Source organism: Pempheris klunzingeri, chromosome 17, assembly GCF_042242105.1.
Source record: "Pempheris klunzingeri isolate RE-2024b chromosome 17, fPemKlu1.hap1, whole genome shotgun sequence".
Lineage (NCBI taxonomy): Eukaryota > Metazoa > Chordata > Actinopteri > Acropomatiformes > Pempheridae > Pempheris > Pempheris klunzingeri.
Window position 1 is genome coordinate 13,798,567 of NC_092028.1, and position 18,350 is coordinate 13,816,916.

General features: G+C 40.9%; 2 protein-coding genes across 2 annotated transcripts; both read left to right on the forward strand.

Moving 5' to 3' along the window:
- Positions 1-1,071: 1,071 nt before the first annotated feature.
- On the forward strand, positions 1,072-6,576 carry gdpd3a (glycerophosphodiester phosphodiesterase domain containing 3a). The gene is made up of 10 exons (XM_070848099.1): positions 1,072-1,292; positions 1,631-1,673; positions 2,144-2,279; positions 2,979-3,024; positions 3,218-3,336; positions 4,015-4,104; positions 4,220-4,353; positions 4,580-4,639; positions 4,861-4,912; positions 6,194-6,576. The coding sequence occupies exons 1-10, from the start codon at positions 1,154-1,156 to the stop codon at positions 6,320-6,322; spliced, it is 948 nt and encodes a 315-aa protein (XP_070704200.1). The 5' UTR covers positions 1,072-1,153; the 3' UTR covers positions 6,323-6,576.
- Positions 6,577-9,962: 3,386 nt separating this feature from the next.
- On the forward strand, positions 9,963-15,037 carry ypel3 (yippee-like 3). The gene is made up of 5 exons (XM_070847759.1): positions 9,963-10,279; positions 11,466-11,584; positions 11,781-11,824; positions 12,786-12,894; positions 13,886-15,037. The coding sequence occupies exons 2-5, from the start codon at positions 11,468-11,470 to the stop codon at positions 13,973-13,975; spliced, it is 360 nt and encodes a 119-aa protein (XP_070703860.1). The 5' UTR covers positions 9,963-10,279; positions 11,466-11,467; the 3' UTR covers positions 13,976-15,037.
- Positions 15,038-18,350: the final 3,313 nt, after the last annotated feature.

The following is an 18,350-nucleotide window of genomic DNA, read 5'->3' on the forward strand; positions in this document are numbered from 1 at the left end:
CTGAAATAATCTAAACCAGACCCGGAAGTAAACTTAAAGCTGGAGAGTCATGGGAATGCACATAATAACTATGTTGCTTCTCGCCATGAACTCCAACTTGCTTTTCCTGCTGTACAGCTTCCTTCACAACATGTCTGAGCACGGCCTTCCCCTCCGTCCCCGACATTCTCAGTGTTTGTCCATGACTGGAATGAAAAGGGCGTGAAAACAGAAAAATAGGCAAACATTGAACATGATTTTGCCAAAATAACCACCATTTGCTCGTACTTTCAAAAGGAGACACCTGCAAAAGTGAGAAAGTGCTGGAAAGTCACACTGCACACTGCCGTGAATGGATTTCTCTTTTCCAGTTGAAAACCAGGCATGTAGCGTTTCAGAGGGGGCTCAGTCTGTCGCACCATTGTTTGTCACATTCCAGTTTTGCTATTGAAACTGAACAATACAGTACTACACTCTGCTGACTTTGTACTGTACATATAGCGACCTGTAGACATGTAGCTGTTTTCATATTTCTGGCCTTGTGGGTTAAAGTTGAGTTGACATATCTCCACACGCCACATCCCCTTTGTCAAATACACACAGATCAAGAAACCTGCTGCACTCCCAGTGATATCTGTGTCTTTCCCAGCTCAGCCATAATGTCAGATACAATTCTCTACCACCTGTGGGTTATAATATGCAGATTAAGTGTCACATATCTTCTGTATCATAACACTGACCCTCCAAACAATGCAGCAGGATGAAAGAAATCCTAGAAAAGTGTTGGCAAGCATGCAGTGCCCAGGTATGACATGCACAAAGCCACGAGTATCCCAGCTGAACAAAAGCAGTGTAAAGAGAGAGATATAGTTTTGCCACAGGCAGGGGAGAGGCAGTGAGGGGGAGAGAGAGAGCGGAGAGGTGAGCTCTGCGTTAAGAGCTGGTGCTTCATTAACTTATTTTTACTGCTCTGAAAGCTTCAGGTGTGTTTATTAAGATTGAGCAAGAAGACGACTTTCTTCTGTGTCACCAGTCTGTCCAGTTTTTTTTTTTTTTTTTTTCTTTTTTTTTCTCTTCCAAGAAGACAGAGAGCAGTTTGCCTTCAGTCACACTCGTCCGTCAGTTGTGATTATTTCTATTTTTGCTGGTGGGATCCTGCCGAGACCCAGTCAGGATGAGCAGTTTTCTGTACTTCATCCTCCCCGCTCTGGGTGGATACACGCTCACCTCAGTGTACCTGCTGAAGAACCCCCTCATTCTCCACAAGAGGAAACGCACAGCCTTTTACTGCTCACACATCTCACACAGAGGAGGTAAGGGGGCGACTGGTGGTGGAGGGATCCTTATTTCATTCACTAGTGGCACGCTGTCTCCTTGTGGGTTAAAGAATCTACACAAAGGCTTTCCTGAAGTGTGTCTGGTGATTGCACAAATATTATGCAACACAAATGTCCTTTACTAACTTTACATCAGAATCTCATTTGATTTATGGTCCATTTTTCTCAATATTGTTGCAGCAAATAGCCCAAAAAAAAGATATAAAAAGTCAACAAACACTACAAGAAGCATGTTGAAAAGAGTGCACGTATCTGACTGAGGGTTAGGGCTACAACCAAAGTTACTGACTGACCTGTGCATCCTGTGTTATCAGGATGTGGAGAGAAGATAGAAAGCACCATGGAGGCGTTCACACAGTGAGTAAAACACTAAAACACAAGAGGTGAGCCGCTGCTCTCAGACCAGCACCATCCAATTGACTCTGGGTCTGTCTTTTCTCTCTAATAATTCAGAAACTAAGCAATTACGCAGCCTCATAAAATGTCCTGCAGTATACTCTATATGGTGAAAGCGCTGTCTAGCAAAGTGTCCCTGTGAGATTTCAGGCTTAACAAAGAGCTTTTTTTCTAAATCTTAACTATTTTTTTGTCAGGACAGAGTTTATAACAGCATATATTTGATGTGCACAAGCAGTTCAATCTGCAAAAATATACCCGTTATTGTTATTGTTATTAGTGGAAGTAGTAGTATCACCATTATTGCCGTTATTAATTTAGTATAATAAGAGATTAGTTCATGCTGTCTTCTGCTGCCAGAGCTGAAGTAAACGAACACCAGTACAGGTAACAAATCATGTATCCTCATTTGCGCCTCCATTTGTCTCCAGCGCAGTGGAGAAGGGCACACAGATGCTAGAGATGGACTGTCACTTGACGCACGACGGGCACGTGGTGGTGTCACATGATGAGAATCTGCTGAGGCAGACCGGCCACGACGTCACCCTCTCATCACTCAATCTACAGGTGGGAGGACAAAGCTCACACCGAGACGGCAGCTCCGGCCTCGGCCAAACGTGGTGTCCAAGTGGTTTTCTGGATTATTGTCGTTGGTTTGTTACTCAAAAACACAAGGATGTGATTCTTGTGTAGAAGTAGAAATAACATTTCCATGTCAAATAAATGTTCCCCTGTATTTCAGGTTAGTCATCTGCCCCAGTTTAATTGCAGTGTATAAAATAGTTGCATACGAAGCCAAATATTGACTTTAAATGTACCCAACACCTCACGCCACATCTTACACAGCAGGACTTTGTTAAACTACCTACCAGATAAAAGCCACAACTGTGTTTTTTATTTCTGTGTGTGTTTTTAGTGCAGTTTGCTAACTAGCCTCATTAGTGCTGAACTGAACTGGTCTCATGCTACAAGAGACCAGATTAAAACGTACAAAAACCTTCTAACAAACCACCATTAGCTTAAGTCATCAATAATAACAAGCACAGAAGGTTGTGTGTGCTGAAGAGAGACACATTTGAATCAGTTTTCCTCAGAAACTAAGAAAGTCTCTGAGTAGATGCTCACTAAAGTGAAGAACCACTTTCTTGTCAGTGTTTTAGTTCAGCTATGTTTTGCAATGTTAAGCAACTCGGCCGCAACAGATAATTCTAGCAAGAACATCTCAAGATGGATGTAAGTCACACATGTGCTTTTCACCTCTTTTAGGATTTGCCTCTGTACAAGGAGAGGCTGGAGGTGACATTTTATGCAGGTGAGTTCCTCCTCTCATTCTCTAACTCTCAATAATTAACAAAAAGCAAGTGTGTGTGTGTGTGTGTGTGTGTGTGTGTGTGTGTGTGTGTGTGTGTGTGTGTGTGTGTGTGTGTGTGTGTGTGTGTGTGTGTGTGTGTGTGTGTGTGTGGTGTAGTCTTCATTTCACTTTCACCCCTCCCTCCCTCCCTCAGGTCGCTACAGCAGCGGTGCAGACAGGAAGTTCGCTCTGCTGGAGGACGTGTTCAGGAAGTTCCCTGAGATGCCAGTCAGCATTGAGATCAAAGAGAACAACAGCCAGCTGATAGAAAAAGTAGAGTACACCCAAAGTTTGTAAAAGTTTCAGCACTCTCCTGCTGGTATGAAAGTCTGCAGTGTTTTCATTATTGTGTCCATCTCAGGCATGTCCTGCACCCTAAAACCCTTAACCCTTTCATGCATAGAGGTCACTACAGTGTACATCTATTCAAAAGCTGTTTTCTTGTATATGCATGAGTTTTGATGGCGTAGTTGCACATCAGCCACTACAGTGGATGCTACTGCATCATCTCGTACAGTGCTACCCAGTGGGAAGCCATTGCAAGTGGAAAAAAAAAGAGTGAAACCAAGATGGTGGACAGACAGCCAGAAACAAGTTGCTCATTTGTTTCTGTTCAAACCTTCTAGAAAAAGAGACCCATGCAGGTAAGAAAAATAGGTGACATCAAGTAACATCTAAGGAGTCATCCAAGTATTGATTTTATATTGGGAGGAAATTATGATTAATCACATGTCCACTGAATTGTACATCATGCATCACTGGCTAGATTTCAGCTACTGGACATGTAAATATATCTTTATAAAATAGTAAGTTCAAACCTTGTTTTTCATGCCTAAAGATGAATAAAAACACTCCCGACTGAGGTTATCATAATTCATGCATGAAAGGGTTAAAGCGATGCCAACGATGGTTGTGTTTATCACGCTGTCTGTGTCTCTTGTCTGTGTGCAGGTGTCTGACTTGGTGAAACACTACAACAGGGAGGACATCACCGTCTGGGCGACCGTGAACTCCAGCATCATGAAGAAATGCCGCACAATGGTACATAAACCACCTGGGGGAGACAGAGTTACTTGTACAGCATTCGACCATCAATTCACAGACAAAATCATCAACTGTGAACGGCGTCTCTCTCTGTCTGTCTGCCTCCTCCTAGAACGGCTTCATGCCCTACAGCTTCACTGTGAGCAAAGGTCTGCTCCTCCTGTTTCTCTTCTACAGCGGCCTGCTGCCCTTCGTGCCGCTGGGAGAGAGTTTACTGCAGTTCTACCTGCCACGCATCATCAACAGGTGTGGCTGCAGGCGTGTGTGCGTCACTGCGTGCTGAGTTCATGTGTGTGTTCATGCATGTCTACATCTCTGCTCAGACGACACAACGGCTGACTTCATAACTGAGTTTTAACATCAGGTTTTATCCTCCTTTGATTTTCTTCTGTGATCTTATGTTGGATGTAAGATAAATGTGTCACAGGACAGATGTGTGTGTTGTTTCTGACTCTGTCTCTGTGTGCTGAAGGACGTTCATCCCTGAGAAACGCATCCTGAGGAACAACCTGATCATCTCTGTGTTAGAAAAGTGAGTAAAGCTTCCAAGAGGAACACCTCAATCATCCCCACATTTGACTTGTTTTAATGTAGAAATCAATGAAAAAGTCATTGCTAAACATATCAGAGATTTAAAAAAAAAACAAGCATTATTCACAATGATGCAGATTATACAGCAGCAAGAAGCATCAAACTCTGGATTTTTACTTAAAAACTGAAATATTCATATATTCAATACCGCTGTCATTCCAGAGTAACAATGAGGAAGAGTCTTTTTAAACACCTCGCGGCCCGTGGAATTCAGGTATGAAACCATGTAGCACACACAGTTCAAGTGCATCACAGGGATGCATAGATAACAAGAAAAGTTCAAATATTTAAATAAAGTTAGTTATAAAACAATGACGGTTTTTCTCTGCCTGTTGGATTTCACTCAACCAAAGCACTTAATGGTTTAACGCACATTAGCCTGCAGTGTTTCAGCCGAGACAGACAGTGATGCTCACACAGCTGCTGTGAGTGCCTTGAATGCATCACCTCTGTCCTGATGTGAGTAATCTCTGCTGGGATGAGGTCACCCCCATCGTCAGGCCATGAGTGGTCACTGACTAGTTTGGGCATGAAAACAATTGAAGTCATATGTCACGGCCTTGTCAGCTGCTGAGGCCCTCGCCGCTCTCATGAGTAAATCTGAGGTAATGACTACGAAAAGCTCGTCCCCTCATCGCCCACATAAACACAGAGGGATGAGATTTTCTCCAGAAGAGCTACAATGTAAAATAAGTGCATAAATCCACTGTAATCCTTTGTATTATGTAACACTGACGAATATCACAACGCTGCTACCATGGCATTCATAACATACATTATTGCAGCCTATAAAGACCTTAACATTGTGCCATATATGAATTATTTGTGTGTGCTCCTCGACGCTCCAAGGTCTGGCTTTATGCTGATGTCTGCTGTCACATCAGAGACAGCCCTCCACATTTAGGACAACAGGGTTTGTGTTTTATTGGTGGTCAAGTCACGAACTGCTGCTCAAAGCTGCAGGAACGCTGACAGAGAAATGGGACACAGTCAGATATTAACTGTCTCTTTTGTTTAGCTCCTCAGTGGCCCCCAGGCCATGCTTCTGAGTGTGTGAAAATGATAATGCTTGTTTGCAAAACCAAGCATATTTTTCTGAAAAATATAGAGCTGGGTCCAAATGTTCAATTCCCAATTCAACTCCCATGTCAGGTCAGCTGTTTAGAGCTCTTTATTTGTGATATTTTATATATAGTTTATATATAATAAGTGAACTTATTATATATATATATTTCAGTTTTATTGTTATCAGTCACAGTGTGGTTAGGTTTAGGCACCAAAACTACTTTAAGTTAGTTAAGTTTAAGAAAAGATCATGGTTTAGGTCAAAAACAAATATAAATGGGAAGATATGCTCTTTTCAACATACACCTGGGTGTAAATAACCTATATCACTATTTACACCAAGATGCAAATAGTATTGTCGGCTACTGACACCTGGGTGCAAATAGTATCTGCCATAAATTATTCTAAGTATGCTTTTTTTTAATTGCAGGTGCATTTGTTTGTGTGCAATGAAGATGAAGACATTAAGGCAGCGTTGGACATGGGGGCCACAGGGGTGATGAGTGACTATCCGACTCTTCTGTCAAGCTACCTTTGCAGAGCCAGAAGTCAGGATTGACCCCAAACGCACATGACAACAATTAGTGCCTCATGATCGGCAGCTTTCTGATGAATGAGGATTGTGTAAAAGAAAAACAAAGACTGTGAAAGAGAAGTGAATGCGAGAAGCGTGAGAAAAATATATCTTCGACCGGGACAAGATTAGTCGGAGAGTCGTTGAGAGGAGTTGGTCTAAATATTAAACACCATGCAGTGGGAACGAAACTGATTCAAATCTTTAATCTCAGTCCTTCATCACTGTTGGTAGAATTATCTGCTGTCGGTTCATTTTTATGGCCTTCTCTTCACAGTGCTGGAGGGATTTCTTTACATTTCTTATCCTTTAATTGTGCAATCAAACAAAAAGGTGACAAATTAGATAGACATGGGTGTGATGGAATATACAGAGTATGACACAAAACATATGCAACATGCAACAAACATATTATGATTTGAGTTAAGCACAGATTTTTTGTTGTTTTGTTTGAGGGAGAACTACGTGTAGACATTTCATGTTTGTTTCTGTGCATGTATGAGATGTGTGTGATGTGTAAGTACATTGAGGTCGGCTTCATACAATACTGGGGAATGTGCAGGTGATTGCAAGTGGAAGAAAGAGGGAGGGGAAAATAAATACAAATTTCAAAGGACATAAAGACGAAAAAGTGGTGAAAAAGGCAATACATACATATGTGCACCTACACACATATATGTATGCAATATGATAATCAAGCCCAGCAGGAGGCATCTGGGGAGAGCAAACGGGGTCCTCCCTCTTTTTCCCCCTTGTATTTAGTTTTCTTATCTGTATCTCGGGTGTCATTTCCTTGTACCACACCCAGACCTTTGGGAGCTGGTCCACTGCAGGTCGTTCCCTGTTTCTCACTCTCACTTGTTGTTGTTTCTTTTTCTTCTAGTTGTTCTGCCATTTGAGGGGACCCCGTCCTCATCCATGCTGGTTTCACAGAGTCCTCCTAAAATATGTAATATAGAGTATAATATATGTAAATAAAAAGACATAAAGAAAGGAAAGGAAATGTTGTGACAGATTTAAAGCGAATTAACATATAAGAAAAAAAGTTGATCTAATTATCAAAAATTAGTAACTGAATAGCTGATGACACCATAAACAAAGACATGGAGGACTGAGTGAGAGAAAGAAAAAAACTGTGTTGTTAATATCAAAATGTTATTGAGGGTGAGGTCAAGGTTCAGTGGTGTAGTACATGTTGGTGTTTATTATGATTGACCCAGGTATTTATTATAATATTAGATAGTATCAGGACATAATTAATGAAGATAAATGGTATCACTTAATGACAAGTATGAAAAAGTATGTGCATGTATGCATGTGTGAGCAGATACATAACAGAGCAAAAGAAAAATGTGTATATGAATATACAAAGATGATGAAATTAGGAGTGCGGGAAGTAAATGAATAATTATCAGCTTTTATTATCAGAGTTTTTCTTTTAAATAAATGTAACCCAAAAGAACAAGTGAATGACTGTTGATTATAATGGCTTTTGGTGGGGTGTCAATTTGATCCTAGGTGCCTTGTTTTTCCATTTATATTAGAGAGTATTGTCATTTTAACAGTAGTTAAACCAATACTGGCAAATTAATCCAGCGTTGGAGATTATCATTTATTATTTTGAGCAGTTTAGATTGAACTCTTCTGACAGCCTGTGGAAGTGTGATTCCCTCGATATGATGAATAATGTATTTAACTAAACAGTCTGCATGTATTACTGGATGAGTGCCTACTTTTAATAAAACCTGTTCTGTCTGGGTGAACCACTGAGGGAACCTTCAGTCTGTGAGCTTGAGCTTTAATTATGATTTTACTGTCTGTGCTGACGAGTGAAATGTTTTATGTCAGGTGTCAGTTTGTGAAAAGGTCGTGCTCGGATTCTCCAACTGTGTTTGAAGGTGGAGTGAATATTTAACCAGCTGCACCACGTCACCTGACCTCCAGTTTCTCATGATATGAGAGTAACGTGACTTTGTTTTGACTGTGTCTGATGTTATTTTCTGACATTATTTGACTGGTTTTAATAAGTGCTGGACTTAGGAAAGATATTATTTGTGACAATGCACTTTATGGTTTATGCTTTTGTATTATTTTATGAGGTATTAGCATGAAAGAAACACAATAGTGGGGATGGGAATGAAAGTAAAGGTATCCCTATTGGTTATATGAATATATCCGTATAAGTGAGTATAGTGTCACTGCAGTGCAGTTGTGCATCTGTGTTTAATACATCTCATTAATCTACATGCACATGTAAACGGAGGGTTTACATGTGCAGTAAGGCTCACCTGTATCCTTGTTTTCTCAGGGTACGGTCAAAGTCCGGCTGTGATAATAATCAACCAGTCTGTTGGTGAAACAAAGGCTGTATTTTTCTGACCTGCTTGGCCGTGCTTTGCCGTGTGACAAATGGGTTAATGGAACTTAAGTGGATCAGTGCAGACTGAGGTCTTTAATACAGTAGATACAAAGAGCAAAGGTTTGAATAAGTGACCCAGCAGAGACGTTAGACTCTTGTTATCATACAACCAGGGAGGAAGACACAGAGGGCAAGTCAACAGTAATATATATCTGGGAATCTGGAAGATTTAACAGCATTAAGTACGGTTTAGATTAATAAATTACACTTTTTGGGACTAAATACTATAAAGCACCTGAGTAGAGGGAAGGCTTTTCAATAGAGCGGAATACAATTGGTCAATTAATCAGTTAGTCAACTGACACAAAATTAATCTGCAACAATTTTGATAATAATCGTTTCAAGACAGCAAAAATCTTGAAACTTCACAGGCTTCAGCTTATCAGATGTGAATATTTGCTGTTTGTCTTAATTTTCTATGATTATAAACTGAATATCTTTGGGTTTTGGACTGTTGGTCCAAAAAAAGGACATGAGGATATCACCTCATTTTATTTTCCACAATTTTCTGACATTTTAAAGAGCAGATAATTAATTGAGGCAATCATCAACATATTAGTGAATAATTAAAAATAATCATCAGTTGCAGCCCTGCTTTTCAAACATTTCTGTCACAATATAGGGAAATAAAACTTGCAGAAAATATGACTGTGCAGTTAAATTAATCGATAAAATGTGGAGTTTATTTTTTAGATAATGCAAATCTTTTACAGTGCAACGTCTCAGTATGCAGTGAAATCTGATGCTAGTGAAATATTGTGCTGTGCTGGGAGAATATAGACCTACATACAACATGGACACAGAAAAGGAAAGCAAACACAAGCCTCAAGTCAGTAATGAAAACAAACCAAAAAAAAAAAAAAACACCAAACCACCTGCCCAATCCTCCTTGTACAAGAACACAGAAGATTTACTGAATCTTGTCAGATAAGCGCACATACTTGCTCCTTACAGTGTGTGTGTGTGTGTGTGTGTGTGTGTGTGTACTGTGATCCCAAATCCAAAAGCAGGATAATGACAGACCACTAACAGCATTTATGAGACTGCACCAACAATCAAGCTGATAGCCATAAAGGGCTCATGTGAAGTCCAATCTGATTGGTTGACCCACATTCTAGACGTCACCTCCTTCGCTCCCATTGGTCGAACGCGGTTTGTTTTGCACTCTCCACACTTCCTCCTCTGCGTGTTTTCATAAACAAACCACATTTTTCTCCCGCCGGGGGCCGCCGCACACTCATCCTGTCAGCCCGCCAGCATTGTCGGACTCCAGCTCCTGCCTCAGCGAAGGCCGTGGAGGAACTTTTAGACCTTGTGTCGGATTTTTTTTTTTAAAAAGAGACGCGGGTAAAAAAAAAAAAACGGGCTCCGCTGCAACAACCAGAGGCTGTCAGTGTTTGTCGTTATTGACTGACCGTTGGCAGGAGTTGATACCGACCACATAGCTGCTTTAGTCGGATGCCTTTCGGCTGTCCCTCTCATCGGCCCGCTGTGTAGACTGTGAGGAGCATCGGTGTAATCAGGTGAGACCACAGACACCGGGGAATATCCTGCAATGTGCATCCAGAGCTGCTGTTAGCTGCCGTTTGTTGTGGCAGTGAAGCTAGCCGGCTAACGTTAAGCTAGCTGACGCGTTAAGCTAGCTGAGAGCTGAGGCTGGTTCCTGCTGCAGCCGACAGAGCTACGAGAGGCCGTTTGTGGGCTTTTGTGTCTTTATTTAGCGACTGACAGACGGCCACCAGTGTTGGACGGTGGATAAATGGCGCAGCACACGTTGCACGGGCTTGAGTATTTGGGTTAACTAATTGCATCTATTGTTCGTGCAAACTATTATCAACCAGGAAGCAGGCTGCCGGGTGAAATGTGTCCTAATCTCCCTGCAATCACAAGTCCCAGCTAATGTTCGTCTATAACAATACATGCTGTGTCAAATATTACTTTGACTGCATGTTTGTTTTTGCACTGTGACATTAAGAACATACATGATTACAGCCTATCGTCTCCCAGGGCTTTATTCATCTTCAATACAGATAAATCTGCAAGAATCTATGGAAGAACATTTCAGCTAGCGATATAAAACAATCACAGTAATTAAAAGCTATGAAACATGGTCACATGTTTTGGATGCAAAGTCTAAATTCTGACACATTAAGCCCAAGTGAGGAGGTAGTATTTTTGACTCAACACTTTAACTTAGTTTAATGTCATAATAATACTTCTGACTCGCAGAAATAACTAAGTTTTCCTTAATTTTTGGGTGGGATTCATGGGTTTTGTAGTTTTTGATCAATCAGCTTGAGCAATAAAGTGTCAAGAGTTTGGTTTCTGTGGGCTCAGAGTCTGGTCTCATGATGCCTCACCTCCTTCCTTCTTTTAACTTCACTTAATCATATGTTCAAGACAAAAGCCAGCAAATGATTTCTAAAGCTGTAACTGGCAAATACTAAATTCACTGTCAAAATTGATATTGTCTGATTGTTCCAGCTTCACAGATTATTAACATTTAAGACGGGTCAGGTTGTATTGGGAGGGGAAGCTTTGCAGTATTTAATTGGTATTATCAGATATGTAAAAACCTAATGAACTTCTGTCTGCATCAGTGTCCTTAACTTTGTCACTGATGGAGGTAAATGTAATTTATTGGACTGTATGCCTGCATCACTAACCTATGCATGACACCATGCTTCCTCCTACCTTCTTCCTCCTCAGACATGGTGAAGCTGACGAAGGCTAAGACGTTCCAGGCCTACCTGGACTCCTGCCACCGTCGCTACAGCTGTGTGCACTGCCGCGCCCATCTGGCCAACCATGACGATCTTATCTCCAAGGTGATTACGCTGCCACTCTTTGGCTCATAGCACTGCTTTGTGGCTCTCACGCAGTGTAGAAAGTAGCTAAACTGGAAAATCTGGATCATAGTTGGAAGACATTTTGGAAATATTTTCTAAAAGTTGTGTGGTGTTTGATCCGCATGTTTTTTTTGTTTTTTTTTGTCTGATTTCATTTTTCCTCCATGTCTCCCAGTCTTTCCAAGGTAGCCAGGGCCGAGCCTACCTCTTCAACTCTGTGTGAGTATTTTATTTTGAAATAAATCTACATGTTGGCACATGCACAATGAATGCACAATGTGCTTATGTACTTGTTTTAGGTTTCAGTCCTTTTTTTATCTCTAAAATCACTGTGTAGATGGGAAAAAAGTGACTCCACCAAATGCTACAGTTGATTTATATTCATTGCAGTAAAAAAAACTTGAATATTCAGGGTTCATACAAAGTCTTGAATGTTTTGAAAATGTTTGATTTTAGCTGCCACATTTTCAAGCTTTGGAAAAGGCTTGAATTCATATATACTCTTTAAAAAGTGACTGATTTTCGTCATAGTCTGATGTTTCATCCACACAATCACTCACGTGAATCCTAGAAAGCATTATATAATCATGATCAAAACATACAAATGAATTTAATACAAACTTTAGGTAAATTAAACAAAGTAACAAATGCATTAATAGCTGTGGATATAAAGAAATCTGGAAATTTTGTTGGTTTAGATACCTTAAGAATCTGTATGAACCATGAATGTTCCTTTGTATTTACTCTTATTTGTTATCTCATCGTTTCAGATCAGTGTTTTAAGTATTTTTTTGAGTTTTAGAAGCAAAAAGAAACTGGTTTGTTTTCCCAACATATAATTCCTGCAATAGTCTAGTTCCCTCTGAAAGCAGATTCCCAGTATCAGATGTGTTTGTGCAACCCACATTGTCAACAGATAATTTAATTTGCTGTAGAGAGGACCTTGAAGCTGGGGGAGTTCACTTTAGTTGCGCTCCTCCTGGGTTAGTGGGTCACAAATACACAGGCGCTTAATCTAACTATATCAGCATCTGTAAACCCTGATGTGTTCACGTCAAGCTCTGGTCTAAATGGTTTCATGGAAAGGCCTCCTTTACATGACTCTGTGATGAACTTTTAAAAGAAGTTGGATGTTGGTCAGGGAGGAGCTGTTGTTTGATAGCAATGCGTCTGGTTTCAGGGTGAACGTCGGCTGCGGTCCTGCGGAGGAGAGGCTGCTGCTCACAGGGCTTCACGCAGTAGCCGACATCTACTGTGAAAACTGTCACACTACGCTGGGGTGGAAATATGTAAGTAAACCCCCCCCCCTCTACGAATAAGATAGTGGATTGTTGATCACTAAACTGGTTTTATGCTTGATGAAAGGGGTCAACATCATTCCCACAACGCTTACATATGGTGTAGGTTTTAATTTAGTACACCGCATGTGATCTGATCCTTTAATTTCACTCCACAACTGGGTTTAAATTCCTTCATCCACTTTGTGATATAAAGTGATGATAAACTGCGCTTACTCTTATAAAACTCGACTTGCATCAGGTAATTTCTATTTTGCCAATTGTGATTACTGGGTAGCATTTGCCATGTTTACCCATTTCTGAGCCTCTTTTACCTGGTTGCAACCAAATCGCCCTTAAAGGTGATTGGACAATATCACTACAAACGACACTAGAACTCTCTTTCATACAATAACTGATATATCTGTTTATAGACATTACTGCATTTGCTTTCTTTCATTCACTGTGACTGAGAACAGCAATTAGATGCTGCACCGTAACCTTTTTTTCTTTAACTTATCATTATGAAGTAAGTTGATTACATGATGTAATGGATATAGAATAATGACACCGAAGGCACATAGATGGTTTCCCTTAAGCCTCGCTTTCACTATGCAATTCTGTCGGTGCAATTGAGTCTTGATTTGTGGCACAAAGGAAGCACATCAACCATTTTGCAACCAAACTGCCCTTCAAAATGGTATTCTTTGTGCTTCAGTAAATAAAACCATCGGTAACTAACACAACCTGCTCAGTTGTAAATAGAGTAATACAGGCAATAACACAGGCAACTGTTAGAGATGTGAAGTGATAATCTAGCTAAAAAACATACAACATAATATCAAGTTTAAAAGCTAAAATTTCAGTATTGCTGAAAGTTGAGTAAATGACACATTTTGGAGTGTCTGCATATCCTTTTTTGAAACTCGTGCTGAGTAGTACATAATCACGGTCTGATCTGATGTATACTTGAATCTACTCTGTATATACCGCCCTCCTACAGGAGCAAGCCTTTGAGCTGAGTCAGAAGTACAAGGAGGGGAAGTTTATCATCGAGCTGTCCCACATGATAAAAGACAACGGCTGGGACTGAGAGGAAAACCTTCATCTTTCTCCATGACTTTTTCAAAAGTTGCATCCCTTCGACTTAAAAGGGTTCCAGTGTAGCTTCCTCATCCTGCGTACGAGCCATCGCTGTGCCACACTTTCACTTCGTACGGCTTTGCCAAGAATAGCATGTGATGCCTTATCTTCTGTTCTTCATGTTTTTCCAGCGACCACAACAACACATTTGCTGATATTGCTATCCCAATTGCTAGTTGTGCTGGGACATGGACTGAATGAGTGTAGGGTTTGTGTGTGAAAGACTGGGAGATGTAATCACACAGGCACGTGTGCATGTTGGATTTTAAAGCGTGAGTGATGAACCCCTTAACGGCAAACAGTCTCGCTCTGTGGGGGCGAGGCCGGTGCAAGTCAAATAATCTGACCCTCCTCCACATCGGATGCAGGTAATTTGGGTTTTTTGGAGTGTAAGGTGCACATTTAAACATATCTGGCCCAAAATGAGTAAAATATTTCGGCCTGGTTAACCCAATAGATCATTTTTGAGTGATATAAGGGTTTTGGGAATGCGTAGAGCAGAGGGAGGGTTTGTTTTTTTATCAGTGAAATTGGTGTTTTTTATGGGAAGATCAGTAACACTTGTTAATATTTTGCCAGAGGCAATCAGGATGTTGAATTGGTAATGTTCAAACCCACGAATGTCTCCTGCAGGAATTCTTAAATTTGGAGTATGAGTGTCTTCTGCTTGTAGGTATTCATTTTAGTGTGTGTGTGTGTGCGGTGTGTATGCTGAGATGTCTTAAGCTGGATGGTGTTGAGAAGCATTAGTCTGGGGTTCACATCTAGAGTTTCCATCGCACAGTTGGGATATCTTCACTTTTACTCAATGCTGATGAGATCTATCCTACATGTGTTTGTGAATAGCCTAACACTGAGCCGCCCTTACAGACACATTTACTCAATCGTCTTAGAGCAAAGTGTGATTAGGACAATGTAGCATATTTATGGTGATTTTTAATGTCTGCTTCTTTCATTAAAGTCCATTATTTTAACCTAATATTTCATTAAAACAGTGTGTCTAGAAACTGTGTTCGGTCTTCTTTTGCTTCTATTACTGTTTATATTTCCTCTCTGATTCCCATAAAACAGTCTTATTTTGACTTAAAAGAATTTAGATGTTTGAGAAAAGTAATTTTTTTCAAAATGAAAAAACAACATGCTAGTTTGATCTCCACAACTTTAGAAGTGGCAATCCTCACTTTCTGAATTTCAGCATCATTTTAACTCTTAACTGAGCATTTGCTGATGCATATGGTGCTGGAACATATTGTTCTCAAATTTTGTTCTGTAATTAAACCGTTCAAACATGTTAGCAGAGCTATGATTCACAGGGAGGAAGATCATAGGTGATGACAATTATCCCGGGGTCAAGGGTTTTTCACACCTATTTTCATAACAATTATCTGGTGGCCAATTAACCCCAAAAGTGATCAAGAACTGTTTTCCAAGGTGTTTGGAGGTGATTTAGACAAAAAAGGGGGAGTTCCATGTGGGCTGAAAAAATGGAAAAAACCTTGACCCCGGGGTCAAGACTTTTTCACCCCCTCCCACACCCATTTTGATGACAATTATCTGGTGGCCAATTAACCTCAAAAGTGATCAAGAACTGTTTTCCAAGGTGTTTGGAGGTGATTTAAGCAAAAAAGGGGGAGTTCCATGTGGGCTGAAAAAATGGAAAAAACCTTGACCCCGGGGTCAAGGGTTTTTCACCCCCTCCCACACCCATTTTCATAACAATTATCTGGTGGCCAATTAACCTCAAAAGTGATCAAGAACTGTTTTCCAAGGTGTTTGGAGGTGATTTTGACAAAAAAGGGGGAGTTCCATGTGGGCTGAAAAAATGGAAAAAACCTTGACCCCGGGGTCAAGACTTTTTCACCCCCTCCCACACCCATTTTGATGACAATTATCTGGTGGCCAATTAACCTCAAAAGTGATCAAGAACTGTTTTCCAAGGTGTTTGGAGGTGATTTAAGCAAAAAAGGGGGAGTTCCATGTGGGCTGAAAAAATGGAAAAAACCTTGACCCCGGGGTCAAGGGTTTTTCACCCCCTCCCACACCCATTTTCATAACAATTATCTGGTGGCCAATTAACCTCAAAAGTGATCAAGAACTGTTTTCCAAGGTGTTTGGAGGTGATTTTGACAAAAAAGGGGGAGTTCCATGTGGGCTGAAAAAATGGAAAAAACCTTGACCCCGGGGTCAAGGGTTTTTCACCCCCTCCCACACCCATTTTCATGACAATTATCTGGTGGCCAATTAACCTCAAAAGTGATCAAGAACTGTTTTCCAAGGTGTTTGGAGGTGATTTTGACAAAAAAGGGGAAGTTCCATGTGGGCTGAAAAAATGGAAAAAACCTTGACCCCGGGGTCAAGGGTTTTTCACCCCCTCCCACACCCATTTTCATGACAATTATCTGGTGGCCAATTAACCCCAAAAGTGATCAAGAACTGTTTTCCAAGGTGTTTGGAGGTGATTTTGACAAAAAAGGGGGAGTTCCATGTGGGCTGAAAAAATGGAAAAAACCTTGACCCCGGGGTCAAGGGTTTTTAACCCCCTCCCACACCCATTTTCATGACAATTATCTGGTGGCCAATTAACCCCAAAAGTGATCAAGAACTGTTTTCCAAGGTGTTTGGAGGTGATTTAGACAAAAAAGGGGGAGTTCCATGTGGGCTGAAAAAATGGAAAAAACCTTGACCCCGGGGTCAAGGGTTTTTCACCCCCTCCCACACCCATTTTCATGACAATTATCTGGTGGCCAATTAACCCCAAAAGTGATCAAGAACTGTTTTCCAAGGTGTTTGGAGGTGATTTTGACAAAAAAGGGGGAGTTCCATGTGGGCTGAAAAAATGGAAAAAACCTTGACCCCGGGGTCAAGACTTTTTCACCCCCTCCCACTCCCATTTTCATGACAATTATCTGGTGGCCAATTAACCCCAAAAGTGATCAAGAACTGTTTTCCAAGGTGTTTAGAGGTGATTTAAGCAAAAAAGGGGGAGTTCCATGTGGGCTGAAAAAATGGAAAAAACCTTGACCCCGGGGTCAAGGGTTTTTCACCCCCTCCCACACCCATTTTCATGACAATTATCTGGTGGCCAATTAACCCCAAAAGTGATCAAGAACTGTTTTCCAAGGTGTTTGGAGGTGATTTAGACAAAAAAGGGGGAGTTCCATGTGGGCTGAAAAAATGGAAAAAACCTTGACCCCGGGGTCAAGGGTTTTTCACCCCCTCCCACACCCATTTTCATGACAATTATCTGGTGGCCAATTAACCCCAAAAGTGATCAAGAACTGTTTTCCAAGGTGTTTGGAGGTGATTTTGACAAAAAAGGGGGAGTTCCATGTGGGCTGAAAAAATGGAAAAAACCTTGACCCCGGGGTCAAGACTTTTTAACCCCCTCCCACACCCATTTTCATGACAATTATCTGGTGGCCAATTAACCTCAAAAGTGATCAAGAACTGTTTTCCAAGGTGTTTGGAGGTGATTTTGACAAAAAAGGGGGAGTTCCATGTGGGCTGAAAAAATGGAAAAAACCTTGACCCCGGGGTCAAGGGTTTTTCACCCCCTCCCACACCCATTTTCATGACAATTATCTGGTGGCCAATTAACCCCAAAAGTGATCAAGAACTGTTTTCCAAGGTGTTTGGAGGTGATTTAGACAAAAAAAGGGGGAGTTCCATGTGGGCTGAAAAAATGGAAAAACCCTTTACCCCGGGGTCAAGGGTTTTTCACCCTTGCAGATACAAACAGACCGACACAACACAAATTGTGTAATCTGTCAATTTATTGATCTTCTTAAAATTACAGTTAATAAATATTCTCCTCTTACTGTGAAGGAATTATTATTGTTGCAGGAACAGGTCACATGAATGAGGTCTGACCAAAACGAATAGGTTTTTTTTTTACTGACATAGAGGTCAGGGTTAGGCTGCTGACAGTCATGTGCATGCAGCACATTTTCACTGTCTGATTTCACTTTTCACTCCTGTAAAATCCTTATTGTGTAAGACTGAACTGTAAGTACATTCTCAGGACATCTGAACTAGTTAAATTTAACTAGTTAAAGTCAGTTAAAGTTAAAGGCATTACAGAGTAGTGAAAAAATCCTACACAAGTAACACTGAGGGATATTCACTAACAATTTTTCTTCTTTAATCCTCAGTTTATATTACTTTATCACAACTGTCATCCATCTGTAAGTCCCACATTCATTCATTCACACTGAGTGAGCGGGTGAGGTGAGCGAGTGCCTTGCTTCAGGACACTTCAACAAGACCTGTGGCTGTGGTGAGGATTAGAAATCAGGAGCAGGACAGCACAACACAACGGTTCAGGG